Source organism: Lupinus angustifolius, chromosome LG08, assembly GCF_001865875.1.
Source record: "Lupinus angustifolius cultivar Tanjil chromosome LG08, LupAngTanjil_v1.0, whole genome shotgun sequence".
Lineage (NCBI taxonomy): Eukaryota > Viridiplantae > Streptophyta > Magnoliopsida > Fabales > Fabaceae > Lupinus > Lupinus angustifolius.
Window position 1 is genome coordinate 23187769 of NC_032016.1, and position 27959 is coordinate 23215727.

Below are 27959 nucleotides of genomic sequence, written 5' to 3' on the forward strand. Positions count from 1 at the left end.
TTTATTTAAAAATAAATAAATTATAAATCTAATATTTTTCAAATACTATTAAAAAACTTGTTATATGCTATCAACATCTATCTAAAGTTTTCATGTAGAGATTGTTGTTTTTGGATTTGAATTTTTGTGTGGCATTTTTACTAGAAAAAAAGACCTTTCTACTTGCAGAGTAAAGTTATATAAATTATACTTATTGAGTAAAGTTATATAAATTATACTTATTGAGTAAAGTTGCATTATTTACTTTTCTCATATCCCATTGTATTAGATGAGAACTAAGTGCACCAAGCCACATTTTTTTATCCCAAGGACTGCGGTGTTCTTTAATTTGTAATATTGAGGAATTTGCTATGCCTCTTTGGTAGCTGTGGGTTTTACCAAGTATACATTACTATGATCATATATATCCTTCAAGATTGGGTGAACATAAAAATGTGAATCTTATTGTTGCAGTAAAATATAATTGATTAGTTTTCCTTTGAAATCAAACAAGCAGCTAATGCATGTGATGTGAGAACAATACATATTAATTATTATTGGTTATCACTAAAACAATGTTACATATTTTGCCTGAATCTGAAAATGGAGACTTTTCTTACATCCATTTCAACCCTAATTGACTAGACTTGATGATTAAGGACCACCCTTTGTTCAAAGAAGACCAGATATTTTGTAATTTTTCTTTCTTCCATTCCTTCTCTTGTTGCAAAGGACAATTTTATTTGAGGTCATAGTAAAAAGGAGGAAAGAAAACTAACTTGTCCTACGTTATTTGTAGGAGTTATGAGCTACATTTTTTTAAAAGTATATGAACTAATAAAATACAATAGTTTATTTTAAAGTGAACATTCACACAAAAAAGGAAAGGAAAATAATTGTAAGCGACAATGGAAAACAAAAGAGATTCCTTTTTAATACTGCAGATAGCAGACAAAGGAAGATGCAGCTTGTTTGTGCATGCAGGTGGAGTTGGGCACGAAAGAGATCATCTGTGTCTATTCCTCTCTCACTCATTTACTGTTCTCATCTAATGAAAAAAATGACACTTAATTAAAAAGAAAAACTTTAAAAATATAAAATAACATTTTTACTTTATTTATAAAAATCTCATTAGTTAAGATACAGAGATACACTCATTTTGACATAAGTGATCCCATTTCAGGTATGCCATGACCTTTCAATTCAATTAGTAATCCCATCGAGCCACGTGTCGCATGGCAAGAATGGAAACAGTCCTCATGGAATCATATTCCTCTCTGTATGAGATTGTTGTTTTTACTTCCCAATTTAAGAATAGAAGCCTTGTATCATTATATATTGAAGATTTATATTGTGTTTTCTTTTACTTTTTATATATTTCTCACTCCAAGACAATCCTGACTAGTGACTGAGTCTGCACTCCATTAGAGGCCACAACTTCATAAAATACAATCTTACAATACCCAAACATCATCATTCACAAATATTTTATAGAGTTGCTTAGCTGATGTTTATATTATAAAATTATAATTTCTCTTCTAAGATTAACCTATAATTTTTTTCATACACATAAACTTTTTTCCTACTTTCTATATATGAAAATAAATTATCTTAATCATAGATAGAAATTTGATATACATATAAGATTTTTATAGAATGTATGACTAAAATGTTAAATAACTTTTAACTTATTCTTAGATTAAGTAAATTCCCTCCAATTTTTAACTATATTTTTGCTTGGTGTTGATAAGATGTATATATTTTCTTAATTATTTTAATTTAATTGTAACAAAATTAATAATTAGGTATTTTTGATACATAAATTAATAATTAGGTTGATATATAGAAAGAAATTAAGAAATACTAAAACTGATTCATTGTTCTTTATCTATTTTTGACTGATTAATTGTTTTCCCTAAAAAAGCTTCCTTTCTTTTGCTACTCATTATCATCACTGTCACTTGTTTTCTTCTCTTTGAAATACTCTTTGATCGTCGTGCAGATTGGATAAAAGAAACCCTTATCGTCAAATTCAATGGTTTCTTCTTATCACAACCTCAATTGTTCCAAATCCCAAATGTGTCTCTTCAAGATTCTCCACACAATTACATCAATTCAACCCACCAATCAACCAAATTCTTCGACTTTTCCCAACAACAGCAAAGGGATTGATATTGATTTGAATGTGAGTATCTATTCTACCACGGAGAGTGGAGAATCTGAATCTTTTATCATCAATCAAGATGGAGAAGAAACTAAGGCTTACGCTGTTGAAGAAAAGAGCGTTGAAGTTTCACAGGGTACTGATAACCAAGTTCAAATCTTTGGGATTCAAAACAATGAAATTGCTGACGTGGAATCAGAATCTGAAGAAGATAGAAAGGGAAACGAGGGTAGCAAAGTGGAAACGGCGTCGTCATTCGGAGATAGTAATTCCATTGATTTGCTTATTGAAGCGGCGAAAGTGATATCAGAAAAAGACGAGTCAAACTCGGAGGAAGAGAAAAGGGTACTGAGTTACGAGTTGAGGAGTGGGAGAACGAGGAATCGTGTGTTGCCGCATCGGTATAGAGACTCGGTGGTGGAGCCATTGAAACGCAAGCAGAGACCGTTGTCAACCTCCAATACCAATAAACGACGACGGTAAAAACCTATTTTTTTATTTTATTTTTTATTCAAAAAAAAAAGATTCATGATAAAAACGACATCTCGTATTGTAGCGTGTGGTTACTGACACAGTTTTCAGGACATTTTTTTAATATTATAATATTTTTCGCTTTTGAAGTTAATGATGGCTACAGTAGTAGCTTTTACGTAGGCATGGAAAATATAAATCGAAAGTATCGAACATGCTTGAGTGGTGCCGCTGCTGAAATTGTTGAATTGGATTTCGAACCGAATTTGAATAATACATGCTTCTTCCTCAAAATAGGACAATAGTTCGATTTATGTTTACTCCAGTTAATTGGAACAAATTTATTTTCTCATAATTTATATCACTTCATGTCATTAATTGTAGTAAGATATATTTCTAATCAATCATAACTAATAACACATTTAATGACACGATTCAAGACAAGAAATAGTTCTATAGTTGATAATGGTGTATTGGTAGTGTTTCCCCTCCTCAGTTTCCTTTCTTTACTTTAGAAAATGATAATCAATGCTGTGATTTGTGAGGTGTTTTCATGGTTGATGCTTTTCATACTTGTTGTTTTTTACCAACTAAATAGTTTTGAGTTTATGGTAGCCTAGTAGCCCTTACATGGGGAAGAAAAGGTGCTTAAATTATGAGTGACAATGATAATGCATGATTTTAACTTATTACATATAACAATATTATAGATATTTGGAATTAGCACCATGGAAGTAAGGGGACAATGGGCACAATGGTTGGGTGAAATGTAGGATTGGGCGTCCAACAATTTTTTTGTTGGAAAAAACGATTTTGAAGTTAATGATATTTTTGTATATATAATATAAGTATAATATTTATACACTATCATTATAAAAATTTATATATAGTCAGTATATTATTCATTTTGTATTATATTTGTTTGAAAATTAATGATAATTAAATATAAATAATAGATAATATAACAAATTTTAACATTATTAGTAGATACATTTTTTAAAGGGTGCCAACAATCTTCCGAATGGAAATTTGAACTTGAGGATTTTAACTTCATGCCTGATAGGTCCACTAACTGAACTTACTCTCTTTTAAACGAAGGTACTTGATATTATTGTGTTAATAATTGAGAAAATAATGTATGAATTGACAAAGTAAAAGTTTTTTATACTATCATGTATCATGAATACTAAAACTACACATCAATATAATAATTATCTGGCACACACCAAACACCTCATACAATAAGAGCTTATGTAGCTTCTAACGGATCCCCTCTTATCGAAGTCTTTATTCCATCATGTACAAGTAAAGAGTTTTGTTCTCCTATGTCATTCACTATTTTGGATTAAAAAGAGTAAAAGGCAGAATGCACCTATTGCTCTTCCTATTTCATATCATTTAGCATTTGGTCAATCCTACTTTTTCTTGTGAGGAAATAAATATGAGTGTTTGAATCAAAATATAATACTCCTTAGTGATCGTTCAGAATATATATTAACATTAAACAACAAAATATATGGAAAGGAAAGAGTATATTTTTACAGTATTTATATTTTATTTGTAGGGAAACTAGGCTATTTATATTTCTCTTGTTATCTAAGAATTAAAAATGACATGAAGTATGCTAGACATGTTTCTCTTATATTTTCCTTCAACAACTTTTATTAACATAATAATTAACCAACTAATGATTTATTATTATTCAATATTTTTTTAGCCTTTATCCAATTTGAATAGTGAAGTCTTGACTGTTATCTCAACTGAGTAGAGATTAAAATATCTTTGCAAGTATAAGTAGAAGAATATAATCATAATTCATTTTGTTTTTTTATTGTTTTGTATAGTACTTCTCTCTCCATCCAGAGAAGTATGACTCTCCTCAACCATACTATTTGAGAAGATAATCCTGTTAGAAATTCATAATTTCTAATTAAGGTGAGTACCATATATTTAATACAATTATATCGACTATTTATTTTTGGGTTACAAAACAAGTGATTTAATTACTAACAACCTATAAGACTTCTGAAAATGATAACGAATATGAGCTTAATGAGTGGATACTCAAACGGTTGGCCTATAGGGGATAATGAGAACTCTATAAGTTAACATGTAAGAGACGGTTATGGTTCCTAATACACCAAATCACAAATAGTTTTCACTTCTCCCCATTAGAGATAATGAAGGTTCTAAAAGGAATTCAGGATTTGGTTGAGGAATATCATTATATCAAAACTCTCTCAAAATATATATCAAAGGAATATATCAGAGAACATAAATTCAGAGATTCATGTATGACTTTTGTATCCTTTGTTTTATATATAATGTGTGAGAATCATGAGATTCAAGATTAAAGTATTAATATTTCATCAATCATGAAGAAATATCTAACAAATCTTGTTGAGGTTAAATGGCCGACTCCAGGCTAATGGAATGGGAGGTTCCACAAGGAATCACCCAGTTTCTATCTGTAGCTAGATTTCGAGGGTGTAGAAATGAATATATACAAATATTCAAAAATAATATATATGAATACACCATTTTTTTAAAAGAATGTCTTAGGTCAACAAGGTAGAATTTATATGATGATGGTTTGGGAGCTAGAAAGTAACCTACCTAACATTGTAACATTATAAATTAAATGTGGGCCAACATTAATTTTATGTAGTTAAATTGGCAATATAGTTTCTTACATTTTCCAACAACAATTCTAATTTTATTTTATTGATTAACCTATTTTAATATTCAAGTCTTAACTCCACATAGATTCAGGGTATTAAATTGTAAGTTTATATGTTTTAATGTTATTAATTGTTAAATGTATATCATTCAATTATTACATTCAGTTTGATGATGGTTCATCTCGTAGTATGACATATACTACTCCATCATCATTTTTCTTGAACACAAATTCTGAAGTTAGTCGTGATTTTGGACATACCACTGGTTTAACGGATATTATTGATAATGATTTGTTTATTGATACGCAATTTGAATCTAAAGAAGCCACAATAAATGCAATTAGAGAATTTCATATAAAAAATTCGTTCGACTATGTTATTGCAGAGTCTAGACCGGACAGATACGTTGTCAAATGTAAACATTTTGGTGCAGGATGTTAGTGGCGAATTCGCACTTCTTATAACGTTAAGCGCAATTATTAGGAGATTAGGAAAATTAGTGGAACACACACTTGTGTATCTATGTTAGTTTCCCAAGATCATAGTAAATTAAATTCATCATTCATTTCAGACATTGTTGTTAATTTAGTATATGTAGATCCGAGTATACCAGTTAAGGCACTAGCGAAGGAGGTTGTTAGTCGCTTTGGTTATACAGTCACATATAGAAAGGCGTGGACTGCAAAACAAATGGCCTTGGCCGAAATTTATGGTGATTGGGAAGGATAATATAATAATTTACCACGTTGGATGAATGCTCTACAATATCTTTTTCCCGACACAATTGTAAAATATGAAACACGTCACCAAATTGTAGATGACATGGAAGACCCAAGTCGAATCATTCTCGATAGAATATTTTGGACTTTCAAACCATGTGTTGAAGGGTTTGCATATTGTAAACCAATCCTACAAGTGGATGAGACATTTTTTACTGGGAAATAAACTAGAACATTGCTAATAGCAAGTTCACAATATGGAAACATACGTGTATTTCCAGTTGCCTTTGCCATTCTTGAATGAGAGATGAAAGAAGCTTGTGAGTGGTTCTTTTACAACCTTAAGAATTATGTTATCCCTCAACCAAACATGTGTATTATATCATATAGGGGGACAAGTTTATTAGCTGCACTCCGATGTGAGCTGACACGATGGTCTAGTGTAGAATCAGTTTATTGTATTCGTCATCTTGCTAGTAATTTCAATAAGGAATTCCGAGATTCTGATCTGAAAGACAAAGTTTTAGAAATGGGTATGTGTTATTTATATTTTTAAATTTTAGAAATATTATTATATATGGATATTAATAGGTTTGTATTGATTTTGTAGGTTATGAGTTGATGCAACCACGGTTCAGCGAATGTTGAATTTGTTGTGTCAAAAAATCTGAGCGTTGGAGCATGGTTGGACCAGATTCCAAAAGAGAAATAGAGTCAGGCATATGATGAAGGAAGACGATATGGTCACATGACTACTAATCTTGCAGAATGCATAAATTGTGTTCTGGAAGGATCTAGAGCTCTTTCTATCACTGTCCTTGTCAGAGCAACATACTACATGCTAAATCAATGGTTCAATGAACATCGAAATGAAGCATATAACATGATTATGGCAGGGCATGTATATTGCGAAGACTTAACAAAGATGATTAAAGAAAATCAACAAAAGTCTACATATCAACTAGTTCGAAATTTTTAACGAGATACTAGAGTCTTTGAAGTTGAAGTTGTATCTAGAACTGTTGGTCGCCAAGTGAGGTTGTATACAGTGAAACTTGTCGACAATTGGTGTGACTATAAAGAATTTCAATCATTAAGATTGTCATGCTCTCATGCTATTGCAACATGCGCTTCTTTAAATTTAGACTGCAACCAATTTATCTCACCAATTTATCGGCTAGATAATCTCCAGAAGGTCTATGGATATGAGTTTCAACCAATTGATAATGAAGAATATTGGCCTCCTTATTCAGGTCCAATATTCATTCTGAATCATGTTATGCGTAGGAAAAGAAGTGGAAGACCAAAGATTGCACACATTCACAATGAAATGGATGAAGTTGAAGGTGAACAACTTAAAAAATGTGGATGGTGTAGAACCGAAGGGCATAACAGGAAGATATGTCCATTGCGATCTAGAGAACTGGGGGAGAGTTATAGGCAACATTCCCAAGAGTAGTTTATATTTTAATCTGACTTTTACAATGTAATTCTATTGATCTATAACATCTGCTCTCAATTGTGTGTAGTGGAGATACTTAATATATTATATATACTATAACTAAATATATTATACAATATATATACTATAACTATATACTATAAATAAATAGACTATAAAATATATATAATATAACTATATAATGTAACTAAATATATTATCCCATATATATTCTATAACTATATACTATAACTATGCATTAACTTGAATGCATTATAACTATTCATTACAATATATATACGTGTGGTCAAAGACTGAATGAATGAATACAAACAAAAAGTGTGGTCATAGTGAGTGACAATGCATGCAGAAAATAGTGAGTGAAAATAGTGAAAGCAAACAAATGCAGAGATTCCCTCATTGAATGAATAAGTGAATACAAACAAAGATTGATTGACAATGCATACAAAGAATAGTGAGTGAAAATAGTGAGTGACAATGCATGAAGAGTGTGGTGCAGATAAAATAGTGAGTGACAATGCATGAAGAGTGTGGTGTAGAGAAAATAGTGAGTGACAATGCATGAAGAGTGTGATGCAGAGATTCCCTCATTGAATGACCATATATTTAAATTGTTTCAATGCATTGAAGGGGGTAGTTGATAAAGATTTTATCATTGTTTCAATGTAATTTTTGTGGTAGAGATTCCATCATTGAAACTTATTAAAACTCATTCAAAGTTCTTTATTGTGGCAGAGATTCTTGAAGTCAATGAATGACCAACGACAATTCATTGCACAGTCAATGGGGTGGACGATTTTGATGTGTATTTTACTTACACAAAAATCGTCAATGGGGTGGATGATTTTGATGTGTATTTTATATTCTACTTACACAAAAATCGTCAATGGATGGAAGATTTTGGTGGATTTTATTACTCACTTAAAAATCGACAAAGAGGTTGTCGATTTCTTTGTATTGTTTTCCAACGGCAAGCCACAATCACCCACTCACACTCACTATTAAAAAAATAAAACATCTTACACTTGAATATACATTTCACTCACTCACATTCATTATAAATATTGGCATGTAGATTTCACTAACTCACATCTACTCTTCATACTTTCTTCAAACTTTATTCACACCTTCTTCATACTTTGTTCACACTTTCTTCACATATACACAGTTTCTAACAGAGTACCTTAATCCAGGGCAAATTGACACTTCACTACTTACAATGCAAAATGACCATATATCAAAAAAATGTGTGGAATGACATTGAATGTGTTTTTCGGTCTAGATCTTGTTTCTGACAATCACTACCTTCTGAATCAGTGTTGTAAGTTATCCGCAACACTACTTTTGGTAACTTGTTGACACTTCGAGCAGTAAAAATCAACAATTATCTACTATTAGTATTGATCGAGAGATGAAGACCAGAAATACATACTTTCCATTTTCCATGTGGAGAGGCCACCGTCACTCTTGAGGATGTGGCTTATCAACTGGGCATTCCGATAGAAGGAGAAGATGTTACCGGAGTGACAAGTATGGATAGGGAAACACTTTGTATCCAGTTATTGGGTGTTGTTCCAGTAGGTAACGAATTAATGGGGCAGAGTGTGAAACTCACTTGATTTGAGAGGACGTTTCGTGATCTCCCTCAGAATGCTAATGAAGTTGTTATTGGACAACACGCTAGAGCATTATTCTAAGAATGATCGGTGGATTTCTCATGCCAGATACATCAGGTAACCGAGTCCACCTTATGTATCTCCCATTGCTTGAGGACTTAACGAAGACATTTCAATGCAGTTGAGGCTCAACTGTATTGACTTGTCTTTATCGTGGACTATGTCGTGCAACAATAATTAGTGATCAAAAAGATATTGGAGGATGTCTACTACTTCTTCAATCATGGTCATATGATCACATTGAAAATCTTGCACCAAGACCGTGCGACCCAACAATACTTTATTTTCCATTGGTCAAAAAATATATATTAGTTTTATCATTATATATAAAATTTTAATTAAGAAAAGTGATTCAATTTTTTTTACTAACTAACAAGGATTAATAATAGGTGGTCACAATATTTAATCACCACCAACATCCATGGACATGCTTTTAATATCATACATACAATGTTTGACTGTATGCGCGTTGATCAGATATATTTATATTTGTATATTTTATGTAGAAATGTATATTATTTATGTTTGTATGTTTTTATGTAGAAATAATAAGCCAAACTTTCATTTTGTTTGTATATTTATGTTTGAATATTTTATATATTAACTTTTTTAGTAACATTATTACCAGTTTCGGTGGATGTCATATTACCAACTGTCTTTCCTGCCAAACATCTCGGAAGCCGATCATCTGTGTCACTAATCTGTTTTGCAATTGTGGAATGACACCCTACTGGTCCGGTTATGAGGCAATTTGGTTTTGAGGCAATTTGGTTTTGGTAAACCAATTTCACAAGATCCAGTGAATTTGAAAAAATTCATAAAGTTAACTTACGTGGCAAAACTGGTTGTGACTGGTCACATAAGCATTGTTGCTGGATTCAAATATGGAATAATTGGGATAATTATGTGGTCGATGGTTTACCCGCAAATAGCCTGCCTTTGAACCACTACTCTGAGTATATGCGGTGATACTTAAAAAGGAATAGAAGATACATATCTGGAGATTGAGCACACTCTGATAGAATGGTAACTTTTTTATAAATTAAACTTTATCTTTAATCATATTATTTACTTCTAATTTTCTCTAAAAAATTTATTACACATATGCATAAAGAATTTGTGATCAGAGTCGTCCTCCAACTTCACTTATAAATCTCACACAATCTTTATGTGACGTCTTATCATCTGGTCATGAAATGATGGGAGCATTGATTGAACTATACCTCAATGCATACTCTACCCACATTGATGAAGCTCTTCCTACTCATCATTATCATATACCTGGAAAGATAGTCATTCTCAAGGACATACTTCATCAATTACTCTTCAACAACAACAACCGTATGGGTTCACAAATTATAATTATTCATACAATTATTTATCATCAAATTCTCAAATCTCACTACCATCAATGTTTGCTACTACTTCAAGTACATCATTGTCGACATACGATTCTCAACAATATTATCGTCTTATTATGCCATCTATAAACATTTTTGGTATACAACATACTGATGACGAAGTTGTGGTTGAGGATGTTGATTAAGATGAAGATGATTCAGATGAGGAGGAGCCACAGTTGGAGACATGTGGTATAGGGAGAATCTTGCAGCGGAATGAACAACAATTTCAACCGCCAAGAAGGAGACCACCACCTCCAAGTGGCACTTCATCACACAGACGTCATTAAAGTTTTCTGGGATTTAACAAATTAAAAATTTAATAGTGTAATATTTTGTTTTTTTGAATAATATTAGAGTTGGAAAAAAATATTTCATTATAGTGTTGTGTGTTGTTAGGGTTGGAAAAAACTATTGTGTTGTATGTTGTTAGGGTTAGGGCTTGAAAAAACTAAACCCTAAAATTAATAATAAAGCTCCTCCCATTGCCGATTTTGGGGAGAGAGAAAAACAATTAAAAAACCATTGTCGATTTAGGGGGAATAGAGGAAAAAATATAAACCTCCCCCTGATTGCCGATTTAGGGGGGAGAGAAAAAATATAAAACTCCCCCAGTGTTGATTTAGGGGAGAGAGAAAAAAAATTAGAACTAAATAAAACTCTCCCTATTGCCGATTTTGGGGGGAGTCAGAAAAAAAAATGAAATTGACATTTCCATTGCCGATTTCAGGAAAATTTACACCAGATTTATAATTTTCTAAAAGGTATACCAAAATCGTAATTTTTCACTCAATGTGTATCATATAAAGTGAATTTGCCTATTTGCATGCACACCTGACCATTTCAATACTTTTATTTTGGCACATATACCTTAACATGTGAAAGATGTTAGACACCTGAAATGTGCAAAGAACATATTTCCATTAGGTTAGGAGAAGAAAGATTACATGTCTCATGTGGTTTCTAATTTTTTATCTTGGGCCATTAGAATGTAAGTTATTATTATTTTTTGTTTCTAAAAAATTTCTTTTATCATGTTACAATATCTTATTAGAATGGAACAGAGAATGAAACATTATTTAGAATAAATGATCTATGTATATATTAGTGACACTACTTCTCAAGTCAAATCCTGTTTGTTAACATGTTCCTAAACCCACACAAATCCTGTTTCTAAAATAGCTCAGCTCAAATCCGTTTGAGAAAAAAGGAGAAATCTGTAGGAGAGGGTGTCGGTTAAGTTTCTAAGTCAATGGATATATAGTTTTAAATTGGACATCTAAGATGGGATATTGAATATAAAAACATCTCTTAAAAAAATGTGCTGATGCTTCATATATAATTCCATACTTACCCTTGGCATTCTAAATGTTGCAACTAAATTTTTGTAAACCTCTTTTTCCCTTCTTTACTTCTTTTAGTTAATAAAAATATAATAAATAATAGTGAACCACAAGGTAGAAAATTGATTTGTATAATTTCATTGAAACTCAAGAAATATTAGTATAATTTACTTTAGTAATATAAATTATCCAAAAATTTATACTCAATGAAAGCCCATTTAAAATGTGTCACAGAAGAGTTTTTAGGCCCATTAGAAGAAGAGTAAAAGAAAACACAGGTTCTAGCAGGGAATTGTCGGAATATATTTATGTTAAACCCTTAAACCCCAAATTTTCATCATAACCGAATCGACTCACTCTTCACCTGAACCTTGCTTCCATCTCTCATTATGGCTGGACCAATGGAGTTTTGGGGTATCTTACTTTCTCTCTCCTTTTCTTACTTTTCGATTCTTTTCATTCCAAAATCATAATTCTATTTACTAATTATTTTGCTCTTTATTTGTGAATTTTAATGGCTCTGTGATCTTATTTGTTTGAAATTTAGGCGTTGAGGTAAAGGTAGGACAAGCGGTTAAAGTTGACAGAAATGATCTACTTGGCGAAACCATTCACCTTTCTCAAGTTAGATAATTTCTTTCCCACGTTAGAAATTTTGTGATTATTTATTCTATCATGTTATTGCTGATTTTAGCTATAAAAAATTGTCATATTTTGCCTTCAGATTGCGTTGGGCGAGTCAAAGAAAGACAAAGCAAATGAACCTGTGGTTCTGTATTTGAAAGTTGGTGAACGAAAGTTTGTTTTGGGAACATTGATTAGGAATGATATTCCTCAACTCTCTGTAGATTTATTTCTGCACTCGGAGTTTGAGCTTTCGCATAATTCGAAAAATTCGAGTGTTTATTTTAGTGGATACAAAGTTGAAAAGTATCCTTGACACAATCTTTTTCATTCCAAATGTGTTTAGAGGTCTTAATTTTTACTAAATATTTTATTATCCCTTAACTTCTGCTATGTTCCCTGTTATACCAGTGACTTTAATAGTGTTTCTGACTTTTCTGGTGAGGATTAATCATTTTCTCTTTACCCTGTTAATGATACTTTCGTTAAGTCCGTTGCTCAATCATTGTTGCATTTTGTATTATTTGTACAGATAGTGATGAAGATCTACCGATTTTGAACAAAGATGATGGTATACATTTTCTCTTAATGTGAAATTTTGTTGGTTTTACACATTATAATAAGTGCTCGATGACCATCTTCTTTTCAGGAAAACTTGAAAAAAATGGTGACGATATAAAGGTTGTTGAATCTAAGAGACCTCCAGTCTCAATTGGTGCATCTGCAAAACAAGCCAAGATTGCTGTTCCAAAGAAAGATGAAGCAGATGAATCTGATGACGACGACGATTCTGATGACGAAGATGATTTTGGAAGCTCTGATGAGGTATTTTACTCACTTTTGTGGTAACTCACTCTCCGATGCAAATTATTATTCTATCTCGAAAATGTGAAGATTTACTTTTTGTAATTCCTTGTGTACAAAATGATTAAACAAGATCTCTTTGCAGAAGTTTGTTTTCGTAGTACTTCCATGTTTGTTTAAGACTCTGTTTGATGATGTGAACCATTGCAGTTGGTCTTCAATGAGAAATATATTTGATTTTACTTGCTGTTATTCAATGATTTATAATTTATTGTTTGGTAACATTTTGGCACTGATCACTGCAGATGGATGATGATAGTGATATTGATGATGATAGTGACAGTGATGAAGATGAAGATGAATCTGAAGATGATGAAGAGACCCCTCTTAAGAAGGTAATGGTATTGCAGCTATTCTTTTGTTTTGTCATATAATGTATTATGGTTTTGTGATGGGTGTTTGCAAGCTCTTATATATGACTTTGTTTTAAAAAGGTGGATCAGGGCAAGAAGAGACCCAATGGATCTGCATCCAAAAATCCAGTTTCTATCAAGAAAGCTAAAAATGCTACTCCTGAGAACAACGGTTAGTCTATGATTTATACGTTGCATTGCATTCGTATCAGTTTCCTCCTCAGGTCTTCTGTTTCCATATATAACAAATTGAACAAGCTCATGCTTCTTGAATGCTTGGTTTAGTGCTTACCGCTAAGTCTATACTAATGCTTTCTTACTTTACGTTGTTGATTGATCTAATCATGTTGGTCTTATGTTATACCTAGTCATAGAAAATCATACATTTGACATGCCGTTCTTTTTTATTGACGCGGGTAAAATTTGATTCAATTTGTCTTACAGGTGGTAAGAAAAGCTTGCATACAGCTTCTCCTCACCCTGTGAAGAAGGGTGGAAAGAATTCCAACAAGAAAGGACAACGCTCCTAAATTTGTGTACAATTTTCATGCAAAAGTTGCAAACGGTATGATTATAAGATGGATTATGAGTATTGGCTTATTTTTTTTGGCTTGGCCAGGTCTTTCACCTTCAAAAGTGTTTTGGAACAACATAAAAAAGCTATGTGGCTGCCACTGATATTGCATTAGTTACCTTATTCACTTTCTCTGTAGTTATAGTCAGAGTCGGTTTAGGGTGAAAGAGTGAAGTTGAACGCATGACTTGGTTTGGAAGTAGTGTTAGACACTGATAGGCAGCGTTTTAATTTGTCCCTATATATTAAAATTGCAGCGTTTTAATTTTGTTTTTCAGTCATTCAATGTGTTTACCTTCTTATATGGTATTTTGAGCTATGGGAAACACGTGAAGGATATTTTGATTTTAAAAAAAATTAAGTTTGAAGTTGTCCCTATATTTTTACATCTTAAAAACGCTGTGAAAGTTGCTGCCTCTTCTTGGAGTACAAATGTACAATCACATGAAATTCTACAACTTCAATGCACTTTGTTGAATGTAGTGCCTGTTGTTCTATTCGATGGGTTTTAATTTTTGTTTTATTTTAATAACATTTGCTGTTTTCCAAAAAATCCTTGGGGACCTAAATGTAAAATTTCAAAACAATATGCGCTCATATCTGATGTGACTGCTTAACCTATTTGGTGGAATGAGTATCTACTTACTCCAAGAATAAGTTTTTTAAACTTAATTTTTATTGTAGCTATCAATTTTAAGGAAATATAATAGTTTAGATATACTCACTGATTCAAATTATTGGATTTCTTTAAAATTGATGATTATGATGTGAAATAAGTTTAAAATTTTTACTGAATACCCTCTGCCCACTGTCAATTGAAAATCTAGTGATTTTTTAGCTTTTTGGTGAGGTAAGAATTATAAGAAAATAGAGATAAAAATTATCCTTCTTATTAATAATAACATTGCCAGCAACCTTGACCAAACCTTCCCAAAGTAATGGAACAAGGATTTTGCAAACAGAAACGATGCATGAAACTAAGGAAAGGATGAATAGGTTTAATTTTGTCAGGTTTGGCGATTCCCGGTAGATAATAGTTTCTCCCTTCACAGCGTGAGCCTCCCCAGTAAGACAAGATACACACTTTAATCTGACCTTAAAGTACATCTATTAGGTATAAAAAAATTAGGCACACATTTTTAGGTAGGGAAGAAATATATTTGTTTCCTGACCTTTAGGTACAACTATTAGGTAAAAAAAAGGTTGGGGAAGCTAAAATGTGTGTTAAATCATTAAAATGGAGGCTGGAGGAATTCTGAAGATGATAAATATATGCAACCTTATTCTCTAGAATTAAACTCATAACATTCAGGCATAAAGTTGTTCCGCCGAGTCTTACCTCTTATTTTAAATGTCAAACTGATTCCCCAAATCATATTTGTCCCAGATTTATTTCAGAGTTTGGATCCGGTGCAATTCAAATCCTTAGGCTAAAGAATAAAAACCATGTTAAAGCTCCCTAATTTCCTACTTAAAGCTCAGTTTCCTTTTATTCTTTCCCAAACTTTGATAAAGATCACAAATGAAACAACTTCTATTGATATCAACTGCTTCTTGTACGGTACTAATCCAACTCAACAATTAGTTTAAATGCAAAGACAATGTTTGAAATGTTCAAGGCTCCTCAGAATATAAATATTACAATCCAAAGATACTACTAACTAGGTTTGAACGCAAGTCTCCAGTAGTTATCTAAGGCTTACATAAGAAGAAAGCATCCGAATTAATATGCTTACCAGATACACATAAAATACCACTGTCACTATTTGCCTGCACTGACAAGAAAATCGACATCTCACCTACTAATCCATCCAAACACGGTTGCTTGCTATCTGTAAATGCTTTTGAAGAGCACCAAAAAGTAACCTGAAAGATCCCACTAAAACAGTCTGTTGCAAAAGCGCACGAGAAAACCTGTACACAAATTCCACAGTAAACTACAATTAAATCAATAACTCGATTCCTAGAAGGAAGGATACCTGAACCTGCAAAACTCATAACACAACGTCTTCAAATTTGAAGGTTAAAGTAAAGCTCATTGAAAACAGAAAGCCATACAGAACCATTGAAATTGGTCGTTCACAAGTCTTCATGTATGGTGCTGATCAGTTTTCCTGACTGTAAAATAATGCAAGCACAAGTGCAACTCAACCATGGTAACAAGCATACATAATCCACTGAATGGTAATATCAACACACTTGTAAAAAGGGAAACAGTGTCTTAGAGAAAATGGTAAAACAGGTACACATTATAGTAGCTCACAAGCCTATAGTTATTATTTATAGGAAAGGGCCCTTGCATGTTAACCAGAATTGAGAAATATACAGGAATGACAAAATTGGAAAAATATTATTATTTAGAGTATAGAAATTTGTAGAATCACGGGTTTTCCGATTTCTTTTTCTGCGGAGCTTCCTACATGAAATGCAAACAAGAGCACTCCTAGCAACACACATCCTATCAGTTAATCAAAACCAATTTTGACCATGTTGGGAAAATATGAAAAGTCGTCAAATTCAGTTAAGAAACCTATAGGGGAAACTATCATATGAAGCAGAACAAGCAATTACAAACAATCAAGCATCATGTGTGGAAAATAAAAGGGGGAGTAGAAGGAAACACATTCCATATGACAGAACAGTGCACCTGTACACCCTGCACATTGGAAAATGCGTGGTAAGCTATATTTATTTAGTGGGTGGTTTACTCTAGAATAAAATCTTTTTCCTAAGACTAACAACATTCAGAGAAAAAGAAAGAGGACACAAACCAGAATAACATAAAAAGATCAGTATCCATATCCTCCATTCTAAGGTTGTTGTTCATTCCCATTGTGCATGCAGTTATTGTTATCATGCTCCTTTCTCTCAGTATCAACCTCAGTTGGATTCACCCGCTCGTCTCTCTCCCTGTTCCATTGCTCAATTCGAGCACGTCTCTCTTCACTGCCATCTCTGACCGGGCTACGATTCCTCTTTCCACCAGGACTTCGACTTCTTGCTCTCTGATGTTCAGGGCTCATGGTCTTCTGTTTCCTATTACGACTCTCAACATAGTCCCTATCATCATACCTTCTATGACTACGATGAGACCGGTCCTCATAGCTCCGGTGCCTGTAAGGACTCCTGCTCCTACTCCTGCTTCGGCTATGCCTGCTGCGGTGATGGCTCCCAAACAATTGTCGCCTCAAATCCCTGAGCAAAACCATATATAAAATAAATCAAAACTTTTTCATTGGATGCACAAATGAAAAGTTCAAGGCAGTATTATTATAGAATTGAAGCCACACTTCATATCACATCACATTCTAACACTTCATTTACACAGTACATCAACCATGGAATACGTTATATCTACAATACCTGCTAATCCTTTTCAAATGCATAAAATTACAATAACCGCCACGGTTGCAACAATTCTCATCATACTGTCTACAAGTAGCTTCACGAAAATCAGTAACAGGAGAGAAATCAACAATAATAGGCCTCCCAGCATAAAATCTTCCAGTAAGATTATTAAGTGCATTAGCAGCATGTTCTTCCTCTCGAAACTGAACATAAACATTACCAACCATATGATCAGCGAGATTATCACAAACATTGAGACTCTCAAGTTTACCGTATTTGTTGAGTTCATCGAACAGATCCTGATAGAAATCTTCAAAATGTTCCTCAATTTTACGAGGATCGATTGGTTTTCCATTAACGTCAACGCCGGGAGTTATCATGTCAGGGCGCTGGTACATGTTTGAGAGAAGAAGGGTTGGGCTTATGGTAGGTTTTGTGTGGAGACGAGAACACCGATCGCCGTGTCTACACGCGCCGATTTTGAAGTAGAATGGACAGTTTACTCTGTCCTTCTCTGTTCCGAATATTGATGCTAAATGCTCCGCCATTGATTCAATGGATTCCGATTAGGGTTTTGATTTTTATTCTGATTCAATGGAAGAGGTGATGAAATACATAATACACTAATACACTACTACCTGTTATGATTACGTTTTGTTTTTTGTTCTAGGACCTTCTACTTGCTTCGTTACTAGGCTTTGTTGGGCCTAATAAAGCTCATTGTAAGCCCAATTATGTGATGGACTCTTCAATCTAATGCCCCGATGTGTTCATGCTAAAAGCAAAGCTATCACATCAAATGAGTTTAGTCTGTTATCGGTTTAAGCAATATTAAAAGATATTTTGTGTGAAACCTATGTTTTCAAAATAATTGAATTCAACTGAAATTTTTTAATTTATTTTTAGAGTGTAATAAACATGTATTATTATTATAAATATTTATACACAGTCAGCGCATCATTCATAATTTATTTCAATTACTTTTTTGACCAGCCAATAATAATTAAATATGAATATAGATGATATTGTAAACGTGTTAATTTAGTGTGTAAGGTCCACCATTTCAATACATCATTGGCAAATTATTTCAATTACATCCTTCACAATTTATTTCAAATGACTTTTTCAATTGAAGGGTTTATATATTAACGTGTTAATTTAGGGGTGTAAGGTCCCGCTAGTCAATTCAACAAAATGTCAAATGTTCGATTCCTGATAATAATACTTGTTGTCAATGACAATCACGCACCCAGAATGAGAGTAGTTCCTTACCCATAGGGAAACGGGTACCCTTGTTATTAACAAAAAAAATTTGAATGGTTCATATTGAGCTATGTCATCAAATGTGGTGAAGGTGTACAAGTCCTACGGTAGCAATAGAGCATCTCATTGTAGGAGAAGGGTACTAGGATTGTAAGATCTGTTGCTGTATTCAAATAGTAAAACTATACAATAGAAGTGAGGGAATTTGATGACATTGAACAAAGATATAAACTTTGGTGGTTGTTTTAACCAAAAACTTGTCCTGCTAATATAAAACATCACATAGAAAGAACAATCATTGTGTTATACCTTTTTAACTGATGGGTAAAAAGTATATTGGCCATTCCAATGATCTGAAGAAATTAATTTGTTGCCACCCACCTTATTATATTAGTGCTAGGATTGCATGTGCCTACAAATTTTACTGCGCTAATAAAATTAGACAGGAAGTTAAATTGATATTAAAATAAGTAAAAATGTTGCACAGATCATGACACTTTTGCTTTTAAGTAATGAAAATGACAATTCATGATTGTTGTCATCACAGATTAGCACATATGATTGGGCACAAGGCATGAGAGAAAACATGAAAGTGTTCCCAAAAAAGGTTACTTTGATCTTTTTTAATCTTTTAGTGTACTTTACTGCTGTCACAAGAAGATCACCATGCCTTAAAAAAACATTGTGAAGCAAGGTTGTGATAGGGTTATAATTGAACCTTTTGCAGTAAAAGACATTTGGCTTAAGAATATTGTGTGGTTGCATCAAAAAGTCTACTGATTAGATGAAATTATGATTGATAGTGTGTTTTAGAGAATACAACAAACAGCACATGCTCTACTACATGTGATGTCTTATCCTAGTGTTCTTTTTCTTAAGGCAAAGAAGCTGTGAACAAATACTGAAATATGGAATCCCATGCTTTTCTTTAACTATTGAAAGTGACTTCTGAAATTATGCAATTGGTTGTTTTCTTGTCGGAAGGTTCAGAAACAATAAGATAGTGACTTAAAAAACGAAAATTATAAATAAATCAAGCATGGTACGTGTACTTAAAACCATACACTGGAACTTGGGCATAGAACAGAGGCAGAGTCTGTTAGAGAGAGCTGCATAATTGGCAATCTTTGTAACCAAATAACTTGAAACAATTGCTGGGTTAAACTTATGAACAATTTTAGAAAATCTAGGCCAGGGAGAAAAATCACTAATAGAAGTTGAGCATATTATTAGAACTTCAGATTAAAACCAATTATTAAATTCATTCCTTAGGGAAAAGGTCAAATAACATGAATTAGAACTGCAGCTTTTATCTACCAGAACAAATAAAGGACCCATGAAATATATAACTATATAATCTCACAAAGCAATCTATGAAAACAAAACCACACTATCTACTTGTTGCCTCAGACTCTAACTTAAATATTTTCTTTTGGTAGATCTTCTTGCTTGTACTTAAACACTTGAAATGACATTCTGATAATAACATCCTTCTGCCTGTGGTTTGTTTAGATCTTCTTGAATGATGATAATGAAATTTTAGAAAGAACTCCTCTTTCCAAAATGAATAAGATCTGTCTAAATTAGCTGTTGCAGATTTGGTATAATGCTTCATAGTCGCCGTAAGAAATCGACCCCCCTTTATTTATTTTGTAGAGGAGAAACTAGAAAGATATGGACACAGCATCGATGAAACTTAAGTAACTCATGTTGGCTCAAGCAACCTTAGACTATGGTGCCAACATAGCCAAATCCTACAATTAAGAAAGATATGGTCTGAAGGAAGAGATAGATAAAGTAGTTGTGTTTCCCATGAACAAAATCATAGCAACCACAGATGAAGAGGAAGGCTGCAAATCCCAGCTCCAATAAGTTCAGCCTGGTCATGTTCAAACAAGAAGGAAAAGAAAACATGAGAAAATTTAAGACATCCTAAGTAATAGATAATACTTCAAAATAATGTAAGTCAGCACTTAACTATTATTTGGTTCAAGGCATAAAGTATATTACAATTTCTGTTTTAGATTAACCTTGGAATTATATAGTTTTGGTGCATTCTATCATAATTTCAATTCATGGCTTTCTAAAATATTCTCTCATGTGCATGTGGCTTTCTAAAATATTCTCTCATGTGCATGTGGCAGAAACGTTTTGATTAAGTAGCATGCTGCATACTTGGAAAGGGAATTAAAAAGAACTTGGAAGAATATAGATTTCCAAGTCCTTTGCTGTCATTATAATTGTTTACCACTCAAAGAATCTTAACTAGTAAAAAGATGAAAAAACAAAACAAATTAATAACTTGAAGCCACCAATAATTCAGAGTGCCATGTATCATTTCCTTGAAATCATTAAACTATTATCCACACAATCTAGAACCTGTGTCCTTCATGATGCCAGTGTGTATGTGACAATAGAGATGCAGATCTTAAAAATATAATACTACATAGTAAATACAGCTACAATGATTTGTTCTGAAGCAAAATATATATAAAACTAACCTTTCAAAAAACTTGGATCTTTTCTTAGGGGCTTTGACATTAGTCTTCTTGGCAGCATCTTTTTTATTATTATTGACAGAGTCCCCAAGTTTTTCAGTAACAACCCATTCATTGACTCTCCCAGCTTCAAAAAGACCTATTAAGGTAGCTTTGGTTCTGTGCAAAGACATCACATTCTCAAAAAGGATCCAATAGAACAAGAGATGTATTGACCTGTCAAAGTTCCACATAGCTTTTAGAACAAATTAATGAATTGTGTAAGAACATCATATGGCAAGTAGAGAGAAGAACAAATAATCAGACCTTGGTGTTCCAACTGAATTGAGAATGGTGATGATGGAAGGAATATAAACAGCTCCCCATATTGGAACATGAACTTCAGGGACCAAAATTGTAAGGGGAAGCACCACACAATAGAAGAAGAAGGTGACCATATGGGCTATGATCTTACGAACAAAGAAGAAGCTGTATATAACATATACTTTCTTCCAGAACCTCACTCTCTGCAGATTTGTGTACATAAAAAGAGAGCATCAAAATATATGAAAATGTGAGCAAGTTCCTTTTTCTTCCTCAGTATCTGAGTTATATGATTGAAAAGACTAACCTTGTTCCTTATTATCTCCATCACCATTTTGCGGAACAGATTAGCCGGTCCACAAGACCATCTGTGCTGCTGGAATCTGAAGGCTCTCAAAGTACTTGGAAGCTCACTTTTAGCCTATAAAGTTTATGTTTCCGATTAAAAACAACCAATCTTACTAACAGACGTAAAAATAGGACACATGTCATGATGGCTTTCTAAAATATTCTCTCATGTGCATGTGGCTTTCTAAAATATTCTCTCATGTGCATGTGGCTTTCTAAAATATTCTCTCATGTGCATGTGGCTTTCTAAAATATTCTCTCATGTGCATGTGGCAGAAACGTTTTGATTAAGTAGCATGCTGCATACTTGGAAAGGGAATTAAAAAGAACTTGGAAGAATATAGATTTCCAAGTCCTTTGCTGTCATTATAATTGTTTACCACTCAAAGAATCTTAACTAGTAAAAAGATGAAAAAACAAAACAAATTAATAACTTGAAGCCACCAATAATTCAGAGTGCCATGTATCATTTCCTTGAAATCATTAAACTATTATCCACACAATCTAGAACCTGTGTCCTTCATGATGCCAGTGTGTATGTGACAATAGAGATGCAGATCTTAAAAATATAATACTACATAGTAAATACAGCTACAATGATTTGTTCTGAAGCAAAATATATATAAAACTAACCTTTCAAAAAACTTGGATCTTTTCTTAGGGGCTTTGACATTAGTCTTCTTGGCAGCATCTTTTTTATTATTATTGACAGAGTCCCCAAGTTTTTCAGTAACAACCCATTCATTGACTCTCCCAGCTTCAAAAAGACCTATTAAGGTAGCTTTGGTTCTGTGCAAAGACATCACATTCTCAAAAAGGATCCAATAGAACAAGAGATGTATTGACCTGTCAAAGTTCCACATAGCTTTTAGAACAAATTAATGAATTGTGTAAGAACATCATATGGCAAGTAGAGAGAAGAACAAATAATCAGACCTTGGTGTTCCAACTGAATTGAGAATGGTGATGATGGAAGGAATATAAACAGCTCCCCATATTGGAACATGAACTTCAGGGACCAAAATTGTAAGGGGAAGCACCACACAATAGAAGAAGAAGGTGACCATATGGGCTATGATCTTACGAACAAAGAAGAAGCTGTATATAACATATACTTTCTTCCAGAACCTCACTCTCTGCAGATTTGTGTACATAAAAAGAGAGCATCAAAATATATGAAAATGTGAGCAAGTTCCTTTTTCTTCCTCAGTATCTGAGTTATATGATTGAAAAGACTAACCTTGTTCCTTATTATCTCCATCACCATTTTGCGGAACAGATTAGCCGGTCCACAAGACCATCTGTGCTGCTGGAATCTGAAGGCTCTCAAAGTACTTGGAAGCTCACTTTTAGCCTATAAAGTTTATGTTTCCGATTAAAAACAACCAATCTTACTAACAGACGTAAAAATAGGACACATGTCATGAATTTTGTAGTTGGAGGAGATATTTTATTCTCTAATAAATGTCATACAAATCATACTTAGAATAAGCAAAACCATCTTATCCCCTTTTACTGTAATGCGCAATACAGAGTCTAATTATTCAAAGTTATATCGAAAAGGCAAAGAGACATCATATGATTGTGTCCTAATTCAATGTTCAAGAAAGATTTGCCAAAAACATAACAGTTAACACCTGGAAACAGAAATGTCATACATAAGTTGGTCCTTCTACAAAAAACCAGCAAAATTTTCCTACACTATCATGTTAATTATAAGCATTAAATTGGGTGAATTTGATGACAAAATTTGACATTAAAAAAGACCATTTTGATGCATTTATTATAAAACTAATTAAGTTTGTAGGTAGAAAGAATATTAACCTGGAGGTCTCCAAGGTATACAAATTTCCATCCCCTAAGACTGGCACGAACAGCAAGGTCCATATCTTCCACTGTTGTTCTGTCTTTCCACCCTCCTGCTTCACTGATTGCAGCTAGTCTCCAAACACCCGCTGTCCCTGAATTATTAGCATCCGATATAAAAGTGGATGAGTTAAAGAACATATAAATAGATAGTCGGACATGTTAGAATAATAGTATAAAGTAAATGAAATACCGTTGAAACCAAAGAAAGCATGAGTGGCTGACCCAACTTCTTGTTCTACTGTGAAATGGTAATCCAATGACATCTCTTGCATTCTGGTCAACAAACACTCATCCGAATTCACTGTAACAAAATTAACTAACTCTCAATAATTTATGTCTACTTCTTCATGTTCAGTTTTATCAATAGATCATGAAAAAAAGTACAATAGCAGAAAGTTAAAATAAAATTAAAATGACATAAGTTTTTAACTTTTGTCAGAAAGTACACAATTGCACTAAAAATGACCCAATACCGCTACGGTGAAGGGTACAATATAAGCAAAGGTCACATGTGGCCCTCACACACGCACGTGACAATATTCACATGGAATTGGAAATAAGAAGAATTCTAATATAAAAATTATGGTAATGGTAATATAATTATATACATTTATTTAACTCTGACCTCGGGGTACACTCAGCTAATAGAAGGTTATTATAATATTTTAAATAAAATAATTAAGCTAAATCGTACGGATACGGATTTAATTTACTGAAATAAAATTCCTAGGTAAGTTTTTTTTATGTGATGAAGTGACGAAATAGAGGGGAAGAGAAATGGTAGTGTCGGCAAGTAAGTGGTAAGATGCACCATCACAGCACATGGTACTAAGACAAGTGAGAAAGTTATTATATTTTATCTAAAACCCAAAATAATACTGCAAAGGCACGTGGGAAGTGGGTTTGCTTGATTTAGAGAACTTTGGTTGGAGTCCTTAAATGACAAATTTTACACCCACACACCATTTTCTTTGCCAAACAATTCCCACTCTTTTCATCTTCATTTCAATCCTTTTGGTATCACCTAACTTAACAATTGCATTGAGCTAAGCACATTATATTTTTTTGTATGAATTGTATTACAAAATATAAATAAAATTATAGCTACAGACACTAGTTGGAGTTAGGTGGTTTTATTTGTTTCTTGCTATCTACAATCTTTCACTTTTTATTTTATTAAGAGTAAATTAGGATGTAATAGACTAATACCTGATGTTTAGTGAATGTATATATGGTATTATTTCTCCTTCAAAGCAAAACAACTTCCCACTAATTTATATTAATACATATATGGCATTACGGTAAGAGATATTTGTAATGAATATAATTATTTATTAAGCTAAATATTTAGGGTGCTGAGTATAGTTTACACTTTAATTTATTATAACACTCCTTTTGGGTGGGCTCAACAAGTTTCACAAGGAGGTCGTTAGTGGTCCCCACCCGTGATTGTAGGGCATTTTTTCGTGGGGTAGCACAGGTCAAACAAGGACAAAATGGGAAAGCAAAAGTCCAATCTACATCAATTTATATAAAATAAAAGAAAGAAAAAATCTACAAAAGATTTTAACTAAAAAAATTGGAAAATGAGATGCCACCGACACTATGAAAGTAGAGAAATTGAGCAAGTAAAAAACTAAAAAGTTTGGTGGAGTCAAAATGAGTGTTAAAATAAAACCAAGGTGTAGTAATGAGTGATGTAAAATAAATTAGTAGCATAAGTAATAGTAGAGTAAAGCATAGCATTAAAAAAATGGTAGTTGGGTTACCAAATCTCCATCGAGCTTGAACAAGAGCAATGTCAGGATTTCCAACTAAGAAGGGAATTGCACGCCTCAGAAAATCTGGCTCTGGCCTGAAATCTGCATCAAAGATAGCCACGTACTCACAGTGTTTCACATAGCTACGTTTTAGTCCTTCTTTTAAGGCACCTGCTTTGTAACCTGTTCTATTCTCTCTTATTTGGTATGTTATGTTTAGTCCTTTACTTGCCCATCTTTGACATTCCATCTCCACCAATTGCTGCAAAAACCAAACCAGGTTTTAATTTGTGATAACATTTTAATGCTAGTAATAAATTACTTGGTAGGATTCAAATTAAAATTTAATATAAAGTAGAAGAAATTTTAATGAGTACATGTGTTGACACATGATACTGTATGCTTTGGAAATTGAAATAATGAAAAGTGGCACTTGGAAAGAATTTCTTCTATTGGGACTTGAAATCATATATTGAATAAGAAAAGGAATGTATACATGGTATAGCAGTGAATCTCAAAGTTAAGCCTCATATCAAAGTGTTATGCAAAAATGCAAACCTTAGTTTAAAATTGAAAAATATCAAGATTTGATAATGAAAAATATACACTACCTTAATGGCAAGGTCAGTAGAATCATCTAGGACTTGGATTACGAGACGGTCTGAAGGCCATGAAAGCCCACAAGCTGCACCAATGGACACCTTGTACACCTGAAATAATAAGCACAAATTTCAAAGTTCACTCTTTTTGTATAAATCCATGAAGAAATAATCACTAGGCAAATAGTATAATCCAATAACACAACCATACAAAAAACCAATAGAATCTATTCTACTACTATTAGTACCTCTTTTTCATTAAACATTGGAATTTGAATCAGAACCACAGGGAAATTGGAGCTTCCTACTTCAACATCATCTTGGATTGGCTCATACCTATATCTTTGTTCTGGTTTCTTCCAAAAGAGCTTAACAAGGACAATGACAATACCCATATAGAGCCTCTCAAAGAAAAGCATAAGGGCCATGACTAAGCATATAACCACTCCAGCATTCAGCATAGGCACTATCAATGGTGCTTTTATCAAATCCCAAATCATCTGAACCTGTGCAAATAGATCAGTACTCACACCATGAATTGCTTCTGGTATGAAAAACTTGGGTTCTGATTCACCCATTTTTGGTAATTGGTCAAATTTGAAACTCACTTCTCTCACAAAAGTAAAAACTAGCACACAAAGAGTAATGAGATATAGAGAGACAACCCTTTTTATATATGATTTGGAACAAATGGGGTTGTTGATTTGGACACAAAGATTGAAACTTTTATTTGTTTGGAAACTAAGATGGAAAGGTACTCAATATTTCAGATCTCTCTCTTCCCAGATATAGAATGTAGAAAAGCACACTACTTTCTACACTGCTAATACCAACAATAGCCAAAGAATGCTTCGTTTTTCTTCTCTTTCTTTCTATCGCAGAGAGACAGAGAAGAAGTGAAGCATTCAAGAGTGTTGTGAGTGAGAGACTGTGAAAATTGCAATAGATGCAGAGATAGCGGGGTTGCTTTATAGTTAGATTTTCTTCCAACCGTATCTTTATTTCTATTATTATTATTATTTTCCATTTTCACAATTCTCATGTATAGAGTATTACAATCTCTTTTTGCTGGATGTAAAATTGTTGATACAATAACTGAAAGATTACAAGATATAATTTGAAAGCTAACACTTAATTGAGAAATTGACTGAATTTTAATAAAACTAATTAATAACAAGATCAATTACTTGATAAATTAAACATATTAATGAATCCAGAAAATAAAGTTTTGTACTAGGAAATAAAGTCGCATATATTACTTGTTAAATATATCACCCCCAATAAATTTTGTGTTTTTTTATAACATTTGTTGCTTTAATAAAATAATAATTACCCTTTTACCTCTATCTCTTTTTCTTATATTACTAATCCAAAGTAAATGGAATGTGATGATTGAGAGTATAAGTTATTATAGATACTTATGTCAAAATATATTATTTTATTGGAAGGAGATCCATTTAATGAGTTTTAAAATTTTATTTCATATGTTAGTTATTATTTTGAGAATAATGTCTCTCCTCATATCAGAAGATAACTTATCTCCTCTAACCAGTAAAAATATGACATGTGTGCTTTTTTTTGTTTTTTTTTTAAATATTTTTATAGAAAATGATAAAACATGTCATAATTTCACTAACAGAATGAGATAATTTATCTCCTTA

The 27959-nt window shown here is 32.8% G+C and overlaps 4 protein-coding genes across 5 annotated transcripts; 2 read left to right on the forward strand and 2 right to left on the reverse strand.

Moving 5' to 3' along the window:
• LOC109354093 lies at window positions 1914–2901 on the forward strand. The gene is made up of 2 exons (XM_019596450.1): window positions 1914–2622; window positions 2765–2901. The coding sequence occupies exons 1-2, from the start codon at window positions 2015–2017 to the stop codon at window positions 2766–2768; spliced, it is 612 nt and encodes a 203-aa protein (XP_019451995.1). The 5' UTR covers window positions 1914–2014; the 3' UTR covers window positions 2769–2901.
• Window positions 12206–14618, forward strand: LOC109354154 (histone deacetylase HDT1-like). The gene is made up of 9 exons (XM_019596505.1): window positions 12206–12309; window positions 12443–12519; window positions 12620–12825; window positions 12931–12959; window positions 13052–13090; window positions 13169–13344; window positions 13629–13718; window positions 13818–13908; window positions 14181–14618. The coding sequence occupies exons 1-9, from the start codon at window positions 12285–12287 to the stop codon at window positions 14264–14266; spliced, it is 819 nt and encodes a 272-aa protein (XP_019452050.1). The 5' UTR covers window positions 12206–12284; the 3' UTR covers window positions 14267–14618.
• LOC109355284 (splicing factor U2af small subunit B-like) lies at window positions 15885–18300 on the reverse strand. 2 transcript variants are annotated; one of them, XM_019598354.1, is made up of 3 exons: window positions 17674–18300; window positions 17082–17505; window positions 15885–16966 (listed from the first exon to the last, which is right to left on the reverse strand). In XM_019598354.1, the coding sequence occupies exons 1-2, from the start codon at window positions 18204–18206 to the stop codon at window positions 17121–17123; spliced, it is 918 nt and encodes a 305-aa protein (XP_019453899.1). In that variant the 5' UTR covers window positions 18207–18300; the 3' UTR covers window positions 15885–16966; window positions 17082–17120. The 2 variants fall into 2 exon arrangements, with proteins under 2 accessions (XP_019453899.1, XP_019453900.1); XM_019598355.1 differs by having other exon boundaries at window positions 15885–16224; window positions 17674–18299.
• LOC109355285 (glucomannan 4-beta-mannosyltransferase 2-like) lies at window positions 20242–27215 on the reverse strand. The gene is made up of 9 exons (XM_019598356.1): window positions 26547–27215; window positions 26311–26409; window positions 25709–25961; window positions 24130–24240; window positions 23895–24031; window positions 23311–23424; window positions 23007–23206; window positions 22704–22916; window positions 20242–20800 (listed from the first exon to the last, which is right to left on the reverse strand). Exons 1-9 carry the CDS (start codon window positions 26874–26876, stop codon window positions 20647–20649), a joined length of 1611 nt encoding a protein of 536 aa, XP_019453901.1. The 5' UTR covers window positions 26877–27215; the 3' UTR covers window positions 20242–20646.